The following is a 22,799-nucleotide window of genomic DNA, read 5'->3' on the forward strand; positions in this document are numbered from 1 at the left end:
CTACACAAACCCTAATCAGCCCTGTTCTGCTAATAGCACCACTTATTAATAATAAATACCACAATCTTATCTGACTAGCGGGCTCTCAATGGCAATCAATAGGCTAGGCTGAAGGAGAGTTAACAATTGACCAGGCTGGGTGGGACAAGACATGTAGCTAACAGCGGTGGAAGTCCTTGGCTGACAATAAAGGCTATAGCAGCTGCCGGTTCGAATCAGCCATCTGTGTGAGGCTTCTTCCAGCTTTAGTCTTTACTGCAGAACCCTGGAGTCAATATGTAGTCCAAAAAAGAGGAATTTCTAATTTACATCTTGTCTTGGAGAATAAACATTAAAGCCAGTCTCTAGAAGCCATTTGGCTCATTGGTAATGTAGAGGTTTTTTATCACTGATTGCTTGGAGCGAGCACTGAAGGTTATTTTTATTCCTTGTTTGCAAGGACATGGAGATTAAAAAAGGCAGTTTCAGTGTTAATGTTAAATGTTTGTTCATTGGCATTTGGCAACCTGATGTTTTGAGTCTGTATCTGAACCAGTTTGGCATAAGATATAAAGAATTCATTAAGCTTTACTGAACTCATGTTAATGCATATTATATGCATTTGATACAGGCTCACTTTGGAACTCATAAGCACATGAAATATCAGCACTGCCCAAAATAAGAATTTCATTTAATTAATCATGTTCATTAATGTACACATGAATGTACAAAGAGATAAATTCAAATATCAATATCCAATTACAACTTAATCTATCACCCAGGACCAAACAAAAGATTTCATTATTTAGAACCAAGCAAATTAGCTATCCATGTAGCAAAATTTAACATGTTCAAAAGAGGAATCATAAATTTTTAAAGATGGAGAACAGCCAGGCCAATGATGTAGAAAAACTACATTACTAGAGGTCTTCCATCAAACACAAATAGCTTCAGCAAACACCTCCTGGCTAGAGTGTTGCTACAAACTCCCTGCCCTGTTAGAGGACTCCCAAACATTCCTCAGACACCAAATCTACATGGGTCAGAGGGCCGATCGGCCAGGCGTGAAGTGACTGCCTTGTCATACTAGATTCAATCACTTCAAGCTCCACTGCACTAAAGCTTCACTTAATGTCTTTGAAGTGCGAATTAAATGGGCTCACCATGTAGAGATGCAAACCTCTGTATTTAATTATTCAGAAATTGGTAATTTGCAAATTAACTTTTGAATGCCCTTGCTAACATGACCAATCAGGTGTAATTGTCAGTGGTTTAATTACCATTCATGTCAACATTTAGATAGATGATGAAATATATTAAATTGTAGAATGTTGTAACCTGATATTTGATTTCATGGTTAACAAAGTCTATTTTGGACAGAATATATACTGAACAAAAACAGTTAGGCATGACTACTTTGGATGATATTTTTTTAAATTGCACGCTCAGTCCTCTACAAAAAATACTCCCAAAAGTATTAATGATCCCTAACTAGTTTTGTTCAGTATATTTGGAAATCTGACTAATGACATGTGATTAACTTGCACTGGCAATTAACATTGCCATAATCTTCATGTGAGTAGCAAGTATTTGCTGTTCCATAGTGATTGTAGATGACTAACTGTTCCCATTCATTTTCACTTCTCACATTTTCTCATAAAAATAGAAAACTATTTTTCAACAAAGGAAAACTCAGATCATGAAAGAGATGAAGGATAAATATTCTTGTACGACATGTGCTAGTAATTTAGAAAAATATAGCTGAAGAGAGGCAGTATAGTGAAACCTTTCCTTTTCGCGTTCTTCTCGCGTTTCACTCAGCCTGGTGATAATTTACTTCAGCCAGGATTAGCTTGTCAATTACTGCGGAGCTTGCACGGCTCAACTTAATATCCTCACTGCTTCCTCAACCCATGCTGGCATTATTCAACCTGCTTTACAGAAGAATCTCAGTGTAAAATAGCCGATGATATTGCTGGAAAATTACCTGAGTTTAAGTCTGATATTAACTGACACATGTCCTTCAGGATGACTTAACAACCTTGAAACATCTAATGAACATCTTCTAAACAATTATTGTTGTCAAATGTTCGAATTGTATTGTTTACACTAGTTTTCAGATTAAATTGATAAAACCTTTTACATCCATTCTACAAATGCTTCACAAAACATCTATGTCCTTCACAACTACAAATGTCTGTGATTAATAAACTATTGATTTTTCCTCTTTTGAATTTGACCCCAATATTCAGAAATAAAATATTCCCCTACAAATATTATCAAAAAGAGTTTAAATATTCAAAGATAACAAAATACAAATTACAACACCTAAATGAAACATTTGTCCTTCAAAACTATCCACTGTGCACATCCCCTCCACAACCCCAAGGCTGTAGGGCATCACCCTAACATCTTCTTCCCCCGGGTCAATCCCATCCCTGCTGGAGTCGGATTCGCCTGACCACTTCAACTCCGTCTCTCAGCCAGGGAGATTAGCTCTGTCAATTATTGACAACAGCTTCAGCCAGATCAAGCGACCCCATGTGGGGAGGTCAGTACAGTGAGAGCTCACTGCCAGGGAATTACTGCCCACTGGCCAGCTCGGCTTGACCACCTAGTGACTGCAAACATCAAATGGTTCATCTCCCCAGGGACTCAGCTGTATTGATTGGAATCATTGAGACAAGCTTTTACTTTGTCCTGACTAAACAGGCTAGCTGGTATCCCTGTGATAAACATTGAGCTGTATGTCGAAGGTAAATGGCATGGAAATAGCTGGCAAGCGACGAGCTGTTCCTTTTATTGGACCATCTTACAGATGACATAACAGGATTGATCACAAATCAAATAAAATCCTCCAACTCAATCTTGAATAATTGTCCGAATTTAATTTCATTTTCACCAGCTTTGTCTTAATTAAAATTTATTACCGAAAGCAAAATTTTCAGATTGATGCCATGGTAAAGCAGTAATCCTATTTGCATGATCAATCAACTGGGAGATTGGGAAAGAACGTAATATGTTAAAGCTAACGACTTGATGTTCCAAGAACAGGAGAGCAAAACATTCCTGATGAAAAGATTACAGTGGCAAGTGCCTGGCCATGGAAGTAGCTTTATGTACAGACAGTGAGTATCTATGGAGTCGAAAACAGAGAAGGAAGTGGACTAGCATGCTTTCAGCTTGAGGAGCTTCCCCTGGCAACTCTCCAATTGCTAGCATTGATTGAGTGGCTGATGGGGGAAGCATGCACTGACTCAATAAATCAAGCTAGGATGTTACAGCAGAAAAAGCTAAATTAAGTACACAGGTCTCCACTGACAAGTTTCTTTTCTCAGCGGTTTCCCATCTGTTGAAATCATCAACCTTTTTCATAATAGGGATCAAATTAATCAGATGGTGAATAGTATCAGTTTTTAATTGTCCTTTTGATAAGCAGATGTTCTCTGATCAGAAACATTGATGGGCTGTTGCAGTGTTCTCGGGGAGAATCTGTTAGATGTGGAATAATGCTGTTTTTATGGGTTGGGATGATGATGAACGTATTTGAGGAGATGCCTTGCTCTTGAGATGAATTGTGTGCAATAAATTCACCATACTACAGCAATTTTATATTTTTGTTGCCATTATCGTCAAGCAAATGTTTATTGGTGGCTGTTTCAGCCGAGGAATGTATCAGGAATTCTATTGTGATAAGGGATGGCAACAAAATGCTGGCTGTAAAATATTCATGCTCATGAATAATGTATATTTACTTCCATAACACTGCAATTGCAGGCATACCGTTCAATCAGCACAATATGTTACCATGAAAATGATATATTTTGGCTTACACGATGATTATTTTTTAGTCTCATTAATCTTGCAACCTTATTTGCATGCTACTCACAGTACAACTGTTTATTATTCATGCTTTCACAACTCATGTTATTTCCATTTTCCTTTGTGTAGATGTTCGTACATGTAAGTTTATTGTTTATTTTTCAGTTGTTATGTGGATATTTTCACAAATGGAATATTAATGCAACAGATATTATATTATCTGAGAACTTGCACTAAATACAGTGAGTGTACATTAACATCAATCGTTGTATCGATCAGAAAAAAAGCTCATTTCTATATTATCATGGTTTGGTTGTGTAATGGTGCTGGCATCAATGACCCATAACACACTCTACATATGTATGGGATGACAGAATTCTGACAATTATCTAACAATGACTAGTCTCCCTGACACTGTGCTGAGATACAGAGCGAGAGGAAACAGCCCCAGCCCCAGCCCCAGAGATATCAAGAAATAGAAGAATGCTATTATCCTCACCGAAAAGGCAATAAAATGAAAATTGGTACTTTAATATTTTTTATCATTTTCACAAAAACTGCATTTAAAAGGAAATAAATGCTTCAAACAATACACTTAACAGCATGAAGCATTTATAACTGTCCATACAAATACTAAGGTTGGTTGGGCAATTGGAAACTAGCCTAATTTTCTAAGTTTTAATGCAAACAACACTAGACTGCACCCAGTCACCAGTTCATTTCCACACCGCCCAACAATACACTTCAAACCCTCGTTTCCAGGTGGAAAAGAGAAGGCTGATAAAACTCAGTCAATCAAGGCAGAAATGTCTCTGCGACACGCCATAGCAATTATGACTCAATGATAGATCAACTATATTCATCCAACTATCCAAGCCTTCCTCTAAAACGCACAGCCCTTTCAGACCATCAGTGTGGCGGGCTGCAGGTTTCTAAAGGGCTTTCGCTAAACTTGTCAGGTTGAACATTGAAGGCAGATGGGAAAATTTTCTCTATGGGCTCAGGAAAAAGATGGCTTCTGAGTGTTAACTACATTTAATGAATCACTTTGTTGACGGATGAATATGGTTTGAATTGGTCCAAAGAGCTTTCAATGCCTCTCTTAGACTGCCAAGTTGAGTAGATGAATTGATTTCAGGACATTTTAAGGAAAGCATTTGGATTTCAAAGACAAGTAGTGAGCTTTTAATAAATGTAAAGATTGCTAATTTTTCCTCCGTTGAGAGACAACAGATTTTAAATGGTCCCGCCCAAAACTGGTTCAGAGTTCCAAGCCTGGATCAAATTAACATTTACAAGCTGAGAAAATACTTGACAAAGTCCATCAGGTTCAAATTGACCAAAGTGAATATAATACCTAATTGGGTCAACATGAAATATGTCACACTTCCCATGGAATGCAAATTAAACGTTTCAACTCCTAAAATCCAAAAGTGTCAATTGCCTGAAATTTCAACACAAAGGAACTGATCAATAAATCCATCAACTGTAGCAGAAGTGAGATTTACCTCACCAAATATGTACAACTCTGTGTGGTAGCAAGAAGATCGTTTACAGATTCTAAATATTGGCGAGTCCCCTCACAACTGACTGTTTACATCCACAATTCAACTTCAAACAACACCCAACCAGGCCTGTGTTTAAGCGTTCAGCTAATTTAAATTATCCTCTAGCCTCTGTCAATATTTTTCCAGTCCGACCCCAAACCTGCATAGCTCAAGTTCAGTGTTGATTACATAACGCTGAACAAAGACTCCAATTTGGTGTAAAAAATAACGGCCGTGATGAAAAAGTTGTTTGAAAAATAATTTATTTTTGATACAGTCAAAACATCCTTAAAACATACATGATATCCTCAGTAAAAACTTCACATGATATACCGTAATCGACCGAATAAGCACATGTTATATTATTGTGATAATGGGGGGAGATTATGAGGGGCATGTTGGTAATTAGGTGGATTACGGTAGTAATGAAGTGTTTCTGATCACCAATATGGAAATCACTCAAAATGACTAAGTCATTAATCACTTTCATACTTTTTTCATTATATGTGACAGATTGAATGAAAATGGCATTCAATGAGGCTATTAGTATGTGTGAAATGATATTTACATTGTTTGATTGTGGTATGCATTCAAACTATTCGCACTTGAAACTGACTCCTCTGTTCAAGGCTTTGTACACTATTTACAGTATCCACAGGGTATTCTAATGCCATAAAATATATCAGAATGTTTTCACAGCTTATGAAAGCATTTGGCAACAGCCCACATAGGGAGGTATTTATCACATGTGTTGTATTTTCAAACACCCAACAAAGAAAAGGCAACATACCTTCATACAGGTCAAACAAAGAGGTCCCAATGTTAATTTATCTTAAAAAAGGATGAACAGAAATCTTGTCCTTTGTATGTCGATATTTCATAAATATACTGGGCCAACTGTCTTATTTAGCACTGGACACAGGGGGGAATTACATGGCCTTCATTCGTATATTCTAACATTCATAACTAAGTTAACATTTGGCAATGACAATATTTGCAAAAGAGGACAATACAAAAACTCCTTAATGTGTCCATTGACACTTTCGGAACATTTTCATTTCAGTCTCTTGCACCTCTTCTGCAACAAGGTAAAGACGGTCAAGTCAGCACTTACCATTATATGGTATAGGTTCGTACATAGCGGGCCCATATCCACTGACCACGTGAGTGTGATGGTGCGTGTGTAGATGGCGCTGGGTGGGCGGGGAGTTGGAGTAATCCCGTGCCTTCTCCCCCACCCCCTGATGCACCTGTAGAGCCGTTCCAGGAGACTCCCCCGTCCCAGGCTTTTGGGGAACTGGGGAGGATCCATGAGGGCTTGGTCGTCCTCGTTCACCAAGTTCGTGTATTTTATGCACATTGCTGTAGAATTGAGATCCTTGAGGAACACTCTCACTTTTCCCTTCACTTTCTAAGGATTCTGGGTTTCCAGCACTACCACTTTTGTTTATACTAGAATCCAACTTTTCCTTGTCCCCTTCCCCCCCACCCCCAGGCCCCCCAACTCTGGCGTATCCCAGCTGAGGGGAGTGGAGGTACGGGGTACCACTGTATCCCATGACCTGAGGGTTCACAGCCCGGTATAGTGGGTTGTTGGGATCGTAACCCATGTGTCCATAATGGGCAGGAGACTGCATGTAAGGATACTGGAGGTAGGATTGGTAAGAGGCATTTTGGGCTGTGGAGGCAGGGGCATTGTTAGAAGGAGATGACGTACTCACACTTGAGGACACAGAATGAGGGGGTTTGGTCTTGGACACATCTAAAGGTCCTCTGTGTTTATCACTATTTCTGGACTTATCGTCCATCATTTTCACATCAGTACTCATTTTCCCCATCATATCATGTCCATGAACATTTTTCCTACCATCGATCACCTCTTTCTTTGTATCCCTGAACTGTTCAATGCCCTTCGGCCCCTCCGGCCTGCCCAATGCCTGTTTTTTGTTTCCTGCCTCTGTGCTCGTAAGCTCAGGAGGTTCACTACTCAGGTCCATCTTCCTTTTTTGTTGTTCATACATTTTCTGTTGCTGAAACATATGCTGTCTTCGGATTTCCTCCTGGTTGCGGAAGTCATACTGCATGTCAAAGTGACGAGGACGATCCATCTGAGACTTCAGTTCAATGTTCTCCTTCAGGATCTGGTGGTTCTCATTCTGTTTCTCTCTTAAATTCTGATCCCGAATTTCTCTCTCTGTTGGCCTGTCTGAGATGGCCTTTTTCATGTCCTGTAACCTATCAACCTGCATGCCCTGAGGACCTCCCATTGTCTGACCAGGCTGCGGCTGCTGAGGAGGTTTGGACATCCCAGGATGCTCAATAGGCTGAGCGCCATGTTCTTGGGATGATGGACGGGTTTCAGATTGTTTATTGCCATCACTGTCCTTCATTCCCTGTTCCTGCTGATGCCTCTTCTCCTCGGCTGCAGCCTTTTCATATTGTTGTCTGGCGTGAGGGTCCTGAGCCATCATGTGCATGTGATATTGGTTAGGATCAATGAGCCCGTAGGCTGCTAGACACTGATACTGGGCATGGTGAGGGAGATGATGAAGCTGAGCATACACTTGCTGCATGTACTTCTGATAGTCTGGATGCATTTGCGGAGGAGCATGTTTAGGCCCACCAGCTTCAAGTTTCACTTTAACATCCTCCTTATCATCTGGTTTCTTTTCACCAGCTTTCCTGTCTTCTTGAAGAGCAGTCTGTTTCTTGTCCTCACTACCTGAGCTACCTTCCTGCCCAGCCATGTGGGTTTTAGGAGCACTTGGAGACAAATGAGACCCTGCAACATTGGGCATCATATACTGCTGTCCATAATATGAATACATTCCATAATGTGATGACATACTACCATCACCTTGTGGTCCTTGTGGTGTAGACACCTTTTCTTTCTTAATGGAAACTTCATCTTTCTTAGATGGGCTCTCATTTTGTTGAGGAGAGCCAGACTCATTTGCATCAGAAATGTCAGAATAAGCCGGACTCTGGACATCCTCTGTCACAGGAGTTTTCCGATCATGATCAGGCGTGGTTACCCTCAGTGGAGAGTTGACCTTCAACATGTTGGGTGGCTGATTCAGCCGTGCTGCCTGTTGCTGATCTACACCTTTCATAAGTCCTTGAGTTGCTATTACAGAAGGCCCTGAGGGAGATGGTCTCTGAGACTCATGAGATGTCTTTGGCGTCTCATGGATTGGCACAATATTGTCTTTGCGAGGAGGTGTCTCCCCAGGTCTGGACGGACCAAGAGCAGTTTTTATCACAGCTGGACGCTTACAATTTGACTGATCATCTTTTAGCACTTGTTCTTTGGAAGATTGTTTATTATTATTCACAAGAGCACTACCATTACTCCCATCTTTCTCTTTCTTTATTTTCTTCTCGGTCTCCCTTCTTCTGGGTTTTCTGTCCTGCCTGAGAGATGCCAGGGCAGGGTTTATTCCTGACGGTTCACCCATAATGGTAGGCTTGGGCTGAATTGGCCTTATTGAAGGAGACATCTGTGTGGAAACTGGGGATAGATTGGAATGACTGACAGTCCCACTACTTGACAAAGCAATCACTTGAGGTGGTGGTGCTGGAACAATTGGACGTGTTGCACTTTTTGTTTTCGTTTTATCAGTTTTGTCCTTTGAGGCTTCAGTTTTGATAAGCTCTGCTGCCTGAGGTTGTGTGGCCATGGCTGTGACGGCTACTGGAATCGGTGCTGGGGAAGGGCTGCTGGCTGTTATGGCTGTAGTTGTCACTGAAACAGCCTGTGTTACCACTGAGGCAGCAACACCTGCCAGACATCCAATAGGAGCCCCAGAGATCTGATATACCTGGGTTGTTGGCACTGAAATTTTGGCGGATGAAGTCACAGGTGTCACGGCTGAGGTGACGGAAGTTTCTCTCTTTTTAGATGACCCTGATGTGGATTCAGATTTTGAACTATCTGATTTATTGCTATCACTCTTGGCAGTGTTCTTTTCCTGATTAGAAGCTGAAGTTGAAGCTGCAGCAGCGGCAGCAGCCGCAGCCTTGGCTTTGCTGGAAGCTGCTGCTATTTCATTAAGTGGAATGTTATCTTCATTGTCCTTATCACTGGAAGCTTTTTCTTTGCTTTTCTCACTTTCACTTGCATTGCCCTTTTTACCAGCCCTTGTGACAGGAGGTGTCGGGGCATCAGTGTCCTCGCCATCATCATCATCGTCATCTTGGTTTCCACCAAGATTATGATGAGCATGTGTCTGGTGATACCGTAGTCCATTGATGTGTTTGTATTTTTTATTACAATTGGGTTCAGGGCACTCAATAAGCACGGGAGATGGACTCTCAGTGCCAGGAGTTCCTCTTGAACTCGAACGACACCGTTTCACTTTAGCATTGTCGGACAAGTCCAACTCTGGGGGCCTCCCTTTCCTCTTCACCCCGCCAATGGACACATCAGATCGGGCAGGACTTGGAGGTGCCTGGAAACTAGCACTGCTGCCACGACGAGTCTTTGTTCGGAGCTTCCTTCCCTCGGAATTGGCTTTTTCGTTAACAGGAGTACCTGCAGCCCCTCGTATCCTCTTTCCACGACCCTTAGGTGTCCGTGTCTCGAAGTCACTCACAGGTGATTCACAGTTAAATCTGAAAAATAAGATAAAACATTAAGTCTCACATGTTAAACTTTCACAAGTTGACAAACATGATAAGATACACATTTCCCATAGCTCAGTAGACACCACCACAACCAAGGACTAGTAGTAGTAGCCAGACCAGCTTATAGGGTTTCACTGTATCTGATGGCCAACCAGTCTCTGAGGGTCAAGTTCTATCCTAGACACTTTGATTGAATTGAATTCCTAATGGATTTACTTCAGCTGGTTCTTGGGGCATCAGGAGTACACAAAGACTCTCAAATAACAATTCTCACCAGCTGCTTTCAAGATTTAACAAAAACCAACCATGCTTACCTAGCAAGCCTGAACTGAATACAGCTAATTATCCCTAACTTACTAGTATTTATTTAAGTGTTATTTACCAATTAGAATCAAATTGCACATTTCCTTCAATGTTAAAATTCCAAAAATGCCTTTGTAAGTATAAAACCATTTTAAACTGATTACCAATCCTGTGTGAACCATTGACAGTGAATATATGCTTTAAAACAGAATAAAAATTCCTAAGTGTATTTCAGCTGTTATTTCATAGTCGTGATTCCATCTGTTCCGCCACTCAAATTCTCATAAAACCAGTAACAACAACCATTGAAAAATGAAAAAGATGCTTTCCTTGTGATGTATTGATGCAGCATCAGGTAACAATATCATCAAAGTATGTTTGCCATTTCTCTCTTCTCCACACCAGAAATCGGAGCCATTCAGCCTAGCATTTCTCCCAGCTTTTGTTTTCACAGGTTTGTTGAACACATTTCACATATGTCAAACAAACCACACAAAGGTTTCCACTATAGGTAAAATGTTTCCGATTCTTTTTTTAACAATGTTTTTTTTATATTTAACCCAACATAATTCAATATGAAGGACCTTTTGAAAGTCTGAAATTTTAAGTCATGTTTATAACAAATAAAAACATCTTTGTTATTTCAAATAACGAGTATTGATGTACTTAAATGTTGAAATTGGATTAATGTTTGACACTATGAAAGAGCGTGCAATTTACATCAATGGACTCTATTATTTCGACACAACTTTTATTTTATCTGCATTGCCATTTATTAACTGCAACTAAAACTTAACAGTAACAGTAACAGTTATGGAGATAATCCTGTTCCTGTTAACATCACATAAAATTTCATTTGGATCAGAAAAAACATAATTTGATAATATTTTATTTAACTGATTAAAACAGACCAAGTCTGTGTTTCGTCAATGTCTGCAGGCGAGAGTGCACCAAGCGTTGTTAGGTGACCTTGCAGCTGCACCACAGTGTGCATTCCAAAACGCAGACTTGCCGAATCTCTCTGCTTGTTGATAATGCTATGCTTCCAAGTTATCTTGGAATAGGATAACATTTGACTGTTACATTAACTTGTGGATATGTAATCTAAATGAATGTGCGCTTATGGTGTGCATATGTTGCCGTCAGACGAGGGAGGAAATTGATCATCCGGCCACTTCCTAACTTCGCCAGGGGGCGCTAGCTCATCTCTTGCTCTGCCACTCAAATACACTTAGGTTTGCAAAGGGAAAAAATAGCAGGAGGTTTTTTTTATCTGATGATGAAGAAATTTAAAATTAATCCAAACTATACAGCTAGAATAGGAGGAAGATGAAAGAGAATACTTGTAAAAACATAGATTACATTAAGATCTGTATTTTTCTTTGGAAAACCTAGCCTTGAAGTAATTACCATAATGTCTCAAACTGAGGATGAAAAATAAGATCAAATTTGCCTTATAAAGCAGAAGCAAAAGAGTGTTATTCTTTTAAAGGAAATCATATACTACTGAAAAAAAGTTAAGGACCACCTGATTCTTTTAAATATTACTGTAGATATTATGTCAAACCATGACAGATGGAATAGCAATATGAAAAAATCAGATGATCCTTAACCTTTTTCAATCAGCATATATATATCGAAGTCATTACGAAGTGTTTTCTTGTAAATAGAATACAGACAAAAAATGTTAGGCTGATCATTTTAGAATCCGAATTAAGGGGTGTTTACATATTTTAAGGTGAATTCAAAATTCATCAAAGCAATATCAACCTTTATGACAGTTTTAATCTCTCAACTCTTATGGAAGAAAGAAAGAGTGAGTGAGTTGAGTTTAACGCCGCGTTTAACAGTATTCCAGTTATATCGCGGTGTGTCAGCTTAATGTGGGAGGAAAGCCAGAAGTGATGCAGGTCACAGACGTTTACCACTTCGGTGAAACCCACGAGCACGGGTATGGTGCTGACAAACCTACAAACATAATTGGGGCGAACCGGGATTTGAACCCACAATCATAGGTTTCTGGCGTGCCCAAGGGACGCAACTCTGCACAGCGAATCACGGCGCCTCAGACAATTGGGCCACCCGTGCCCCTATGGAGAGATAAAACACAATGATATTGTCTGCTGGTATGAATTACTTACAGGGTCTCACTGCCTCGATACCCCATGCTGAAACTGTTAACATATTATCCATGATGAAGTAGGGAAACTTAAACATTTCTAATTTATACCGAAAAGATTGACTCCACCATAATAAAATCCACACCACTCTTTAGAATATTCTTTTTGCCCTTGTCATCACTCACTTGTCAGTGTTTAGTTTTGAATGAATCAAAGAAGTATGTAATTTTGTTGTTTTTTTAAACCATAATTTATTATCCAAGTTCATTCTTAAATGAATTGATGCATGAAGTTGTAGCAAAAATATGTTCATGGCTGACTGCAAATGGCAGTCTAACTGAAAGATAGCTATATGAACTTGTTCACACTCGTTCACCTTCAGATATTTGTGAAAAAGTGATCTCATAAAAGTAACACTATCGGTTTAAATTAAAGCTCCACAAAACCTCATAACTCAATCTTGATCAATGTTTGTTGTGGTGTTTCCAAGACAAATTGGGTTAAACTGAATGTAAGTTGTTCTACATGGCTGATCTGGAGACATTATCTTATAATAATGAATTATCACAAGAAAGCTTATCTATAATGCAAGACACTCAGCGCTGAATACATAAACCATACCATACAGATAACAGGATAAAGTAAATCAAGTACAAACATAGTCCATTATTTAGTTGTGTCCATGGGATTAAAATTCCAATCTTCTTGGGAAATCTAGCACTTTGGCAGCCATATTGGATTAAATCCAACATATTTTGGTAGAAGATTTCAGTTGGCGATGCAAGTTTGGTTCATAAGAAAAACAAAGTAAATCTTACCATTTAACATTTCATGTCTTTTGATAATGTCAAATGACATAATGCTGTCTCATACAACAAAGACGATTGACATTTGATTTGAATATTGAAAGGAATCTTTAGTCTGATGGACCATGTGATAAGAATTAATCATGTTACAAATGTTTGAAATGCTACACAGTGAAGTACAATTAACACTCGCAAGGCATTTGCCAGCAGTATTTAAACATTATTTCTTGTAAAACAACTATCACATCACAGTAATTAGTCTTAGTTTCACTCGAGTTTATTTCTAGAGGCTCTCGATGGGGATAACAGATGGTCACCTAGTGAATTACAAGCACAGACAGCATCACTGAAGAGCGAACTTCCATTTACAGATGGCCTCAACATACAACCTGGTATGTTTTTTTTCAATATTTGGTTAATCTATTTGACAGACTGTATTCAAAACCCACCAAAAGACACTCATACCGATGTTGTTATAATATACAGGGACATTCAGACTACTTCTGAAAGCTCAACATCTGTTAAAGGCATCTTCATCGGCAACCAAAATACTCCAGCTCTAAGATAACACCATCCTTTCCTGCTCAGTATTTTACATGTTTTTAATCAAACACTCTTGATGCATGTGAAATGTATTTAAGAATTTTTAAAAGCATGGATCGTTATTTAGGACCATAAAAAATGTAATTTGTTGTTAGAGATTTGCGATGGAGAGAACCCAGTAGGCTTGTTTCTGTTCGGACATGCTGAATAATGTGTAGGAGCTGCTAGCTTAGAAAGCTATTCTGCCGCCATGTGGAATGAGCACTCTATTCCTCCAAGAATTCCTTGCCAACTTACTGAGTGGCACCATCTTTGCCAAGATTCTATATCAGTTGCTTACCCATCTCAACATGCTAGTTTGCCCTGATCTTTTAACAAATATATGTTTGGTTGTTTCTCGTTTTTTCTAGTTACACGTCAACAGAAAAATGCTAAGATTCAATACTGAATTTTTTGGTTGTTTTTCAAGATGTGAAAACATGATCCATTGTTGACTCCTCGGTAGAAAGAAACAAATTTGTTGTCGTAGGTCGAATTCTGGGACACAGAAACAAACAACATGACCACAAAATAATAGATCATGTCCCCCCCAAAAAAATATTGTCAACCTCAGTGAAAATTAATACAGCAATGTATTCTTCAAACTGTCAAATGTCCTTGATTTTTTAATGTTTTTATTAAAGTGTGTTCTGATAAAGCAATACACAAAGTTCACTGCTGCAGAGTCCATTTGTAACCTTATCAGCTGGTCTTTCTATGCCGTCTATAGCAACATTTGGTCCTGCCTGGTTAAAACTAAATCAATCTTTTCACATAATTGCCAGCTCGGACAAATTATTGATTCACTCAGCACTGAAGGCATAGAGGCAGTAATACTCGCTATTGCTTGTGGAGGCTAGCAAACACAGTTGAGGCAATCATTCCTGGATAAATATTTACCGCATGCATCTGAACTTGGAGAATGAATGGCTACGGTAGAAAGTCATTACAGTTTATGAAGCTATGAAACATGAGACAGGTTAAAACAAGCCCTTACCACATATTTCAAGATACTGATGACAAATAGATTGTAAAATACTTGGATGAATGGCATACTGTGTGATAAAAAAATGAGAAAGATAACATCACAATCTTAGTCTGTTGCAAGGAAAACAGCTTCTAAGTGAGTTTCCTAAAATGAGTTATAAATATACACGTGAATGGATCTAGCCGCGTAACAAGATTAATGACTTCATGGAACTGTTGATACAAAAAGGATTAAAAATGTTTGACATTCATATTTTTTCGTTTCTACGTTTCATTTTATTTGAATGGAAATGAGATCCAGAGCTTTGTGTACGGTCTACCGTCTTTCAAATGAACTACAGGCCATCCAGATCAAATGCTTTGTCTCTATAGGAAGTTTCTGCATGATTGATGTCTAACTGATACTTTCAATACCCAAACAATGCCCCATGCTTCACAAGCAAGATAAATGTCTGACCCCACAGGCAGAGAGATAACCATGGGAGGAGAACTACTTCAATATCCCATGAAATAGGCTAGTCGTCGAGGCGACACATAGCCTAGTTAAAGAATTGTGTCTTCAGCCAACCTACTCATGCAATCATGGAGTGAATACGCATTGTATAGCTTCCCATCAGTGTCCTTTTAATACCCTGCTAAATTGTGCTAACAGTTGTGAACCATCGGTAGTGCTTAGGAATACCTTCTTTACTACCTCATGTCAACTATCACCTCTCATACATACAAGTAGTAGGTATTACTTACATTAACAAACATCTATATGCCAGGACACTACAACTCCTCCTGAATGCAGTAACTATCTCACATAGTAATTATTAACAGCATGTCTTTTCCTGGCCAAAGCAAACAAAAACACTTAAATTTGTCAATGTGAAAATATTATCTTTGTTCATACCAAGTAGGTCTGTGAAGGCTGCGTTGGTTTGTCTGCGTGGTTGACTGGTGTTTTTTTCCATGACAATGAGTAATAGGGCGTATTACGAATATGACAGCTCTCATCGTCTGATCAATCTTCAGTTAACTTAAGAGGCTCGACATTCTTCCTATCTGAGCATTAACCTCACAAATTTGATCTAAAATGGCTTGATGACTGTCATTTAATCCTCAATGGTTTTTATTATTCATTTTATCAAAATACGCTTCAGCACTTAACCTTTATGAAGTATTCCACACAAAGAACAAATGGGAAAATCGCTGTTTTTTGCAAAGTACTAAACGATCATGGAGTCAATTTAGAACCTTCCATCTCAATCATATCCTCTTAAAGTGATGTCTTTAGTTTTCATGCAAATCGATTATTTTTTACAATAATGTCAGAATGTTTTAGAATGACATTTTTGCCCCAGTTTTTTCGTTCATGTTTCATCAATGTTTGTTTGTTTGTTGCTTAACGCCACACTTAGAGACATTCCAGCTATATGAAGGCGGTCTGTAAATAATCGTGTCTGGACCAGACAATCCAGTGATTGACATCATGTGCATGGACCCATGCATTTGGGATACGATGATAAACCAAGTCACCGAACCCTGACCACCCGATCCCATCAGTCACCTCTGGCAACAAGCATAGTCGCCTATCATGGCAAGCGTGGGTTGCTGAAGACCTATTCTACCCCGAATCCTCACCGGTCTTCATCAATGTAAGTTGGTTACAATTTAAGTGGTCTTACCTTGGGGGTGCCCAGTCGTATCGTGTGGCATCTAGCAGAGTACCAACGTACGTCTTTCCCCTCCATGTGACATTCACAACCAACACTCCTGAAAACGAACATTCAAAAATCATTGGCACTGTGTTGGACTCTTGAATATTGTTCTTTATACATTATATCGACATATTTATTTTTTAAGTAATATCCATTTCAATAATTGCTGTATCCATGATCTCAAATGGCTCCAGTGTCGCTTCATCACATGAATGAGTGTGCATACTAATACATTATTCCCATCAAACTATTCTGCCATAGTAAAGGCTGATTAATAACCCTCTTAATCTACTGGAAGCACTGAACACAACATTGCAATTCAGCCAATCAAATTAATTGCACAAACATTCTACTGTAGAGTTCAAAGCAATAGCTGGTAAACATCTTGTTCAAACAATCCCTCAGATGAATTTGTTTCAAATTGAAGACCTTTTCCCAAAACATGGTTCTGATTAGCAATATATTTTTTTAATGTTTCAAGTGCTTTCCTAAAAAAACATCTTAGTGATACCCTAACGTACTTCAATCTCCATGTAAATGCACGGGAAAAGCAAAAATTGTATCCTAAGTTTACAGTGGAATAAATGCTTAGTTTATTAACTTAGACACAAAACTGACCATTTTCAGTCTCATGCCAGACAAGCCCCTCCAATGTGATGCTAGTCCCAGGCTCACATGGACCAAGGCAGTCTGGATCTGTGGCGACGCCCACATTGGACGTTTCTACACCCACATCGGAGCAGGATGTCTGCATGGGAGAAGATGCAGTTTCAACCTGAAAGAAAGATTTACATTTATGTTGGAGATTTGTTACTGTGTTGTTTCCTCTTGAGTTGTGTACAGGTGAAATGTTACACACGCAATCTCATGATATCAGGGCCTCGTTCCACAAAGGGATCGTAGCGCTACGACTGTCATAAGCCTATGCTAAAGAATGTGACTTGCGATCATCTTAGCTACGATTGCTTTGTGGAACAGAGCCCAGATCATAATTCCTACTTTTAGCAATTTGACAGATATTAAAATTCAGGTTACAACTTGTTGTGTAGCTAAGCTTAATCAGGTCATCACTTGGTGTTACCCAGTCCATCTATTTCCTCTTATTGTGTCACTTTCATCCTGTTTGAGGGTGATTTGAGCGTGAAAGTGACGTCCGCCCTAGGTAAGATTATGACAGAAGCCATTTGGTCTTTAAAACAAAATCATAAATTTTGCTGGATCAACTTCACATGGGCATGTTGAGGGAACATTATTAAGGATTATTATGAGTTATAACTGAGAAATATTCTTCACCATGTAAACCTTCACCTCCCTCAAACCCTCCTCCTCTGCCCATAGGGTATGATCAATCTATATAAGCTTTAAAACTTGATTCTAAATAGCCAACTTCTTACCCTGAACATCAAGCAACCGCTAAACATCCATTTACAACAGTCTGACATTGAAGATTGTAATTTATTTCAGTCCACAACCAAACACCCATATGACAAAACAGTTTCATATAATGGCTCTTGTGGATTTCAATGGAACACCATGGGACGCCTGTGCAGTTCAGACCATGCCCAGAAACACAGTGTGAACAAGACCACCTATGGTACTTTCAACAACGCTGCCTGCGAGAGTGAACAAACAGCCCCCAGAATGGCTGCCCTATAGCCTTTGTGTAACTATCCCCTGAGTGGCATAATCCTAAATACCTAGGACTGCACTGACAGCTATTGTTCTCATATTGTCTGACCAACATTGAGTGTCCATATTCAGTTAGGGCTTGGGTTGGGAGTCACAGTACTAGAAAAGGGGAGGAGGGGCCTGAGGGGTGGGCAATGGCGACATTGATTTACATGTTCTGTCAAACAAATTAACAAGCTCAAGATTTGGATTTGATTAAAATCTTTTCTCTTCTGCACTAATATGTATTTTCACTTTCATCAAAACCTTTGTCAATTTAATAACAAATGCTCCAATGGCATCCTAATTCTTAAGCTGTTTTTGATCACAATGTCTAGGATCAAATAAAATACATACCATGGTAATTGAGTTGCGGCTTGTATCATATGAAATTTTAACCAATCAGGGTAAAATAATGATTCCATTAGGTGCAAATATTTTTTTGATCATTTCAAACTGATATGAATCATTAAAAACCTGAACAGTCAATCATAGATCTTATCTGTCCGAAAGAATCAATTAACCACTGAAATGAGTCACTAACATTTCATGTATGTCAGGAAGTGATCAATATTAAAATACACTGCATCAATACAATATGCCTCCTAAAATTGTCAGCATTACCCTTAATATACAAAAAAAATGTTGAACACCAATGATATAAGAAAGAAATTCTTGTCTCCTAAAACACTGATCATCATATATGTTCACACACTTTTTAACTTTGTGTTGGGATAATCAAATACGTCGTTCTATTTCAATATCCACTTGGCATATGAGAATCACTTTAAAATATCCATATCAAAGTGGAGTAGAATATATAAGCAAGAAACATTCATTTCAACTTGCAAGGTATACTGTTATTACTTTGATCTTTGTTTCTGATGGATCAAAATGAACATATTCTATTACAGTAACATTTGGCTTTACTCACAAGATAATGGGAACTGATAGGCCCCGAAGGAAATATGAGTCACAGAGCTTTTTGCTGGTCTAACCTGTCAACCTACAACTTAGTTCAGTACATCACAAGAAGAAAACTACATTCCCACTGGAAATCTTGATACTGAGACTATTATCCCTGCAACTAGTATTATCAGAGGGATACTTCTCATGGAGTTAGGCCTATCAACCATGCTGAGACTTCTTTCCTTTCAAAACTCATTAAATACCCATTTTCCTTGTTTGCCCTGAGATTCAATTACGGGCCTTGACTATCAACCTTGCTGGCAAAGTTTACAAATGTGGAAAGTACATAAAGCGGTGTTCAAGGCCGGATTACTCGACTAGTCAAAGCTCTACATAGCAAACATGGGGGCTGAAAAATGTTCAGCTTTCACCACCAGACAAAAAGTATCCTTGCTTCTTTTGGATAAACTATTCAACATTCTCTGATTGCAGGTGACCTTTTCATGAAAGACAAAAGGTCTACAGATAATGACATTTTTTCTTATTAAAAAATATATATTAAGTACTTCAGGATTAAGCTGATAAAGACAGCATTTTATCAATGATAAAAATAATACACGACCATCTCATGCAGAAATCAATAACCTGGGCTGTATTTTTTTAAGAATATCTACAATACTATAAAAATGAGAACATAAAAACTGGGACCTGTCTATATTAAGCCATGTGTTCTATTCACTCACAGAGCAAGTTTCACTTTGCATTCCTTTCGTGTCAGATTTGAAAAGTCAGTTGGAGATTCTGCTTCTCCTGTTCAAACATTTATGACGGCTTTCATCTTCTGAGTGAACGTTTACAACACTTGAGCTGGAATACACTCTCGCTGGCTACAAGCTTGGTCGGTAATTAACTTACCACTAGGCTTTGAAGGGAAAAGTGTTTTCCTTGACGAAAAAGCAATTATCATCCAAAGTAATGAGAAATCATACAGACCCATAATGTTCTCAACAGAATGTTTAGGAACGATCTAGTGTTATAGTATGTGCTTGATTGATCCTGCGAGTGTATTTTTTATGATTTCACAACTGTTTCATATTACAATGATAAATGTGTTTTCGTTCCACGCTATAGGTTTTATGCTGTGACATGGTTAAATGTGTTTTTGAAATACTAGATTAATTCAGTTTGGTGTTCTACTGGGACAATTGGCTCGAAAAAAATAAATTACTTGTAAGTTCACTGACAGCAGAACAATCAATCAGTATATTTTAAATGATATTCCATGTCAGGTATTAATGTTTTATTCATAAATATATGTTATATTTTTAGAAGTAAAAGCAATGTTAGTTGGGTTTTTTAATCCAGCAAAACAATAACTCATAGAATCCATGTACTTCTTAAGACATCTGCACTAGAGCATTCAAACTCGAACTGTTTAACAGCTGTTTTCTCTTTACATACATCCCATGCTCAACAGCATTGCATTCTGCAGAAACATTTGTCAAAAAATGTCCAGGTTATTATATTGATGATTGCACATTTTACACAAACCCATTTACAGACCATAATATTTAACACTAATGTGCTTAACTCGCTCAATAAAATATCACATGACCAAGATTAATATCAATTATTGTTTCTTTTAATGGTTTCTGAATTCACTATATTGACTTTGTTTTAGATGCCGTTACAAAGTAATTAATAAGGATGATAAGTGTTATCCAAACCACTTAATTACACCAATTAGTCATAATTTCAAGACATGCATACCGCAAATGTTAGATGTGCTTATAGCTACGCCCTAATTGCCATATGTAGAGAATAGTTGCCTCACAGCCGTTATTGATTTGATAATTGCTCAAAGTGTATTGATTTCCATACTGGCATTTCAACCACAAGTTTGTTGACAAGGAACATCAACCACATAGAAATATTGAGTCGTGATCATACGCAAAGCATTTTCAAAAAAGATTATTTTTATCAAATAAAAAGGACTTGACTCAAACCAAGGTGGTGTATACCACAATGAATTTTTCCTTATGAAAATTAAACCATTTCTACTTCCTTGTTAATAACAATGTCATCTGTCACTCACATGACACAACAACTTCATTATAAAAAAAAAAATCATCAATAAATGACAAATGTCCATTACTTGGGACAATTACCCAAGTATAGAATCCGATCAACTATTAAATGTCAGTTTATGTCTCAATCAAGTATATTGGTTCTCTAAATTTCAGCTACTAAAAGTCCTCAAAATAGCTTTCAACAACTTGTTATTCGACAATACTCACTGTCACTTGAGTGTGTTTAGTATATATTGGAAATAAAATTAATGTAATTATGAAACAGGCAAACATACAGGAGGAACTCACTTTAACAACAAGGGGCACACAAGTTTATAGTTGCACATGTGGAAACATTGAATAATCAAATCAGGTACTTCAAAATCAAATAACATTTAAATATAAAAGTCAAAATTTAATTGACTATTAATATTAAAGACACTAAATTATTGATCAGAGTTTATGATTTGTGAAAACCCTTATCTCAATCTGATCATAGTAATAGTTTCAACAGCTGCCCCAACAATACTAACTACCCATATTTGTTATGTGACATTAACACCTTGCCAGGATACAGTAAAAAATGCTGCCTTTTAGAAGGCATCTACTACATCTAATCTTCTTGTAAGTACTCATCATGCAAAATCCACTCCATCTTTTTAATCTCCCAACTTACTTCTATCCTCCTAACAACTACCTCCAACACTACAAAGGCAAAGACTCTCTTTGTCTTCCTATAAGTTTGAAAGCCCTCGAACACATACCTTCTCACTTTTCATCTTTTTCATTGGTAGTTCTATCCCTGGACCTGCGTCCTCAAGTTTGGCATTAAATTCATAAGGATCACTAACTGTTTTTTCCCTTTTCATTTGAGCACTGTCACCGACTCGAGGCTCCATAGACACTTGGTTGAGTAGGGCATCCAAACCGTTACTTACACTAGAAGGTCCGGCACATGAAGTGCCTCCGTTTAAAATGTTCCCACTCTCGGTTTTACCCTTTTCTTTGGTTTTCTTTTCTCCCTTGTGAGACCCCTTCATTTTCATAGGCGATCGGTCTCCCCTCTCTGATAGCAAACAGTGCTTTGTCGATTTCTCTAACACTCCGTTTGAGTTCTGAGTTGTTTGCAAAGTATTTCCTTCAGAATTTGACACAGCCTTACAGGCATCCTTTTCAGTTTTCACAATTTCGTGCTTCTGATCAGTTTTGTTAGAACTTTGTCCCACATTTTTACGCTTAATCTTCATTTTTAATCCCCTGTCCACTGTAGCAGTGTGTTCGACAGAACTCATCTTCCCGGTGTCCTACCAAGAAGACCCCCGTGATTTTTTGTTCCGCTCGCACCACTTAAATGTCCGGCTCGGTACGCCAGTGTGGCTAGTTTACGGGTGTGCAGCCAGTGTGCTCATGAAACACTCAAACAACTGTAAGTTAATACAAAATCCATAAGAGAAAGTACTCCATGGGAATGATCACAGAATAATCCATAGATCCATGAGGATCCTTCTGAAACATAAAGACACACTGATTAACACATCATCAATTATAAACATAAACATCAATAAATGCACGTTAGTTAAATAATCAATGACGCAGAATTCCGCATATCGGTGAGATTTTCAAACAAATCACACGCGTACAATCGATTGTTTCATTAGCGACCTTATCATCGGAACAA

At 38.3% G+C, this 22,799-nt stretch overlaps 1 protein-coding gene across 4 annotated transcripts in view; it reads right to left on the reverse strand.

Annotated features, from left to right (window-relative positions):
• The window catches only part of LOC139469429 (zinc finger protein 608-like), a 29,501-nt gene that overhangs the window by 6,226 nt on the left and 476 nt on the right, over positions 1 to 22,799 (reverse strand). For 3 of the 4 annotated variants that reach the window (XM_071251632.1, XM_071251708.1, XM_071251862.1), the window contains exons 2-5: positions 21,886 to 22,627; positions 17,094 to 17,250; positions 16,443 to 16,530; positions 6,463 to 9,962 (exon numbers count right to left, since the gene is read on the reverse strand). In XM_071251632.1, coding sequence (XP_071107733.1) covers positions 6,463 to 9,962; positions 16,443 to 16,530; positions 17,094 to 17,250; positions 21,886 to 22,413 — 4,273 coding nt within the window. In that variant the 5' untranslated portion in view covers positions 22,414 to 22,627. The remainder of the gene's footprint in view (positions 1 to 6,462; positions 9,963 to 16,442; positions 16,531 to 17,093; positions 17,251 to 21,885; positions 22,628 to 22,799) is intronic. The other variant, XM_071251781.1, reaches the window with a different exon arrangement.

Source organism: Haliotis cracherodii, unplaced genomic scaffold (genome assembly GCF_022045235.1).
Source record: "Haliotis cracherodii isolate W230 unplaced genomic scaffold, xgHalCrac1.p SCAF_1, whole genome shotgun sequence".
Classification (NCBI taxonomy): Eukaryota; Metazoa; Mollusca; class Gastropoda; order Lepetellida; family Haliotidae; genus Haliotis; species Haliotis cracherodii.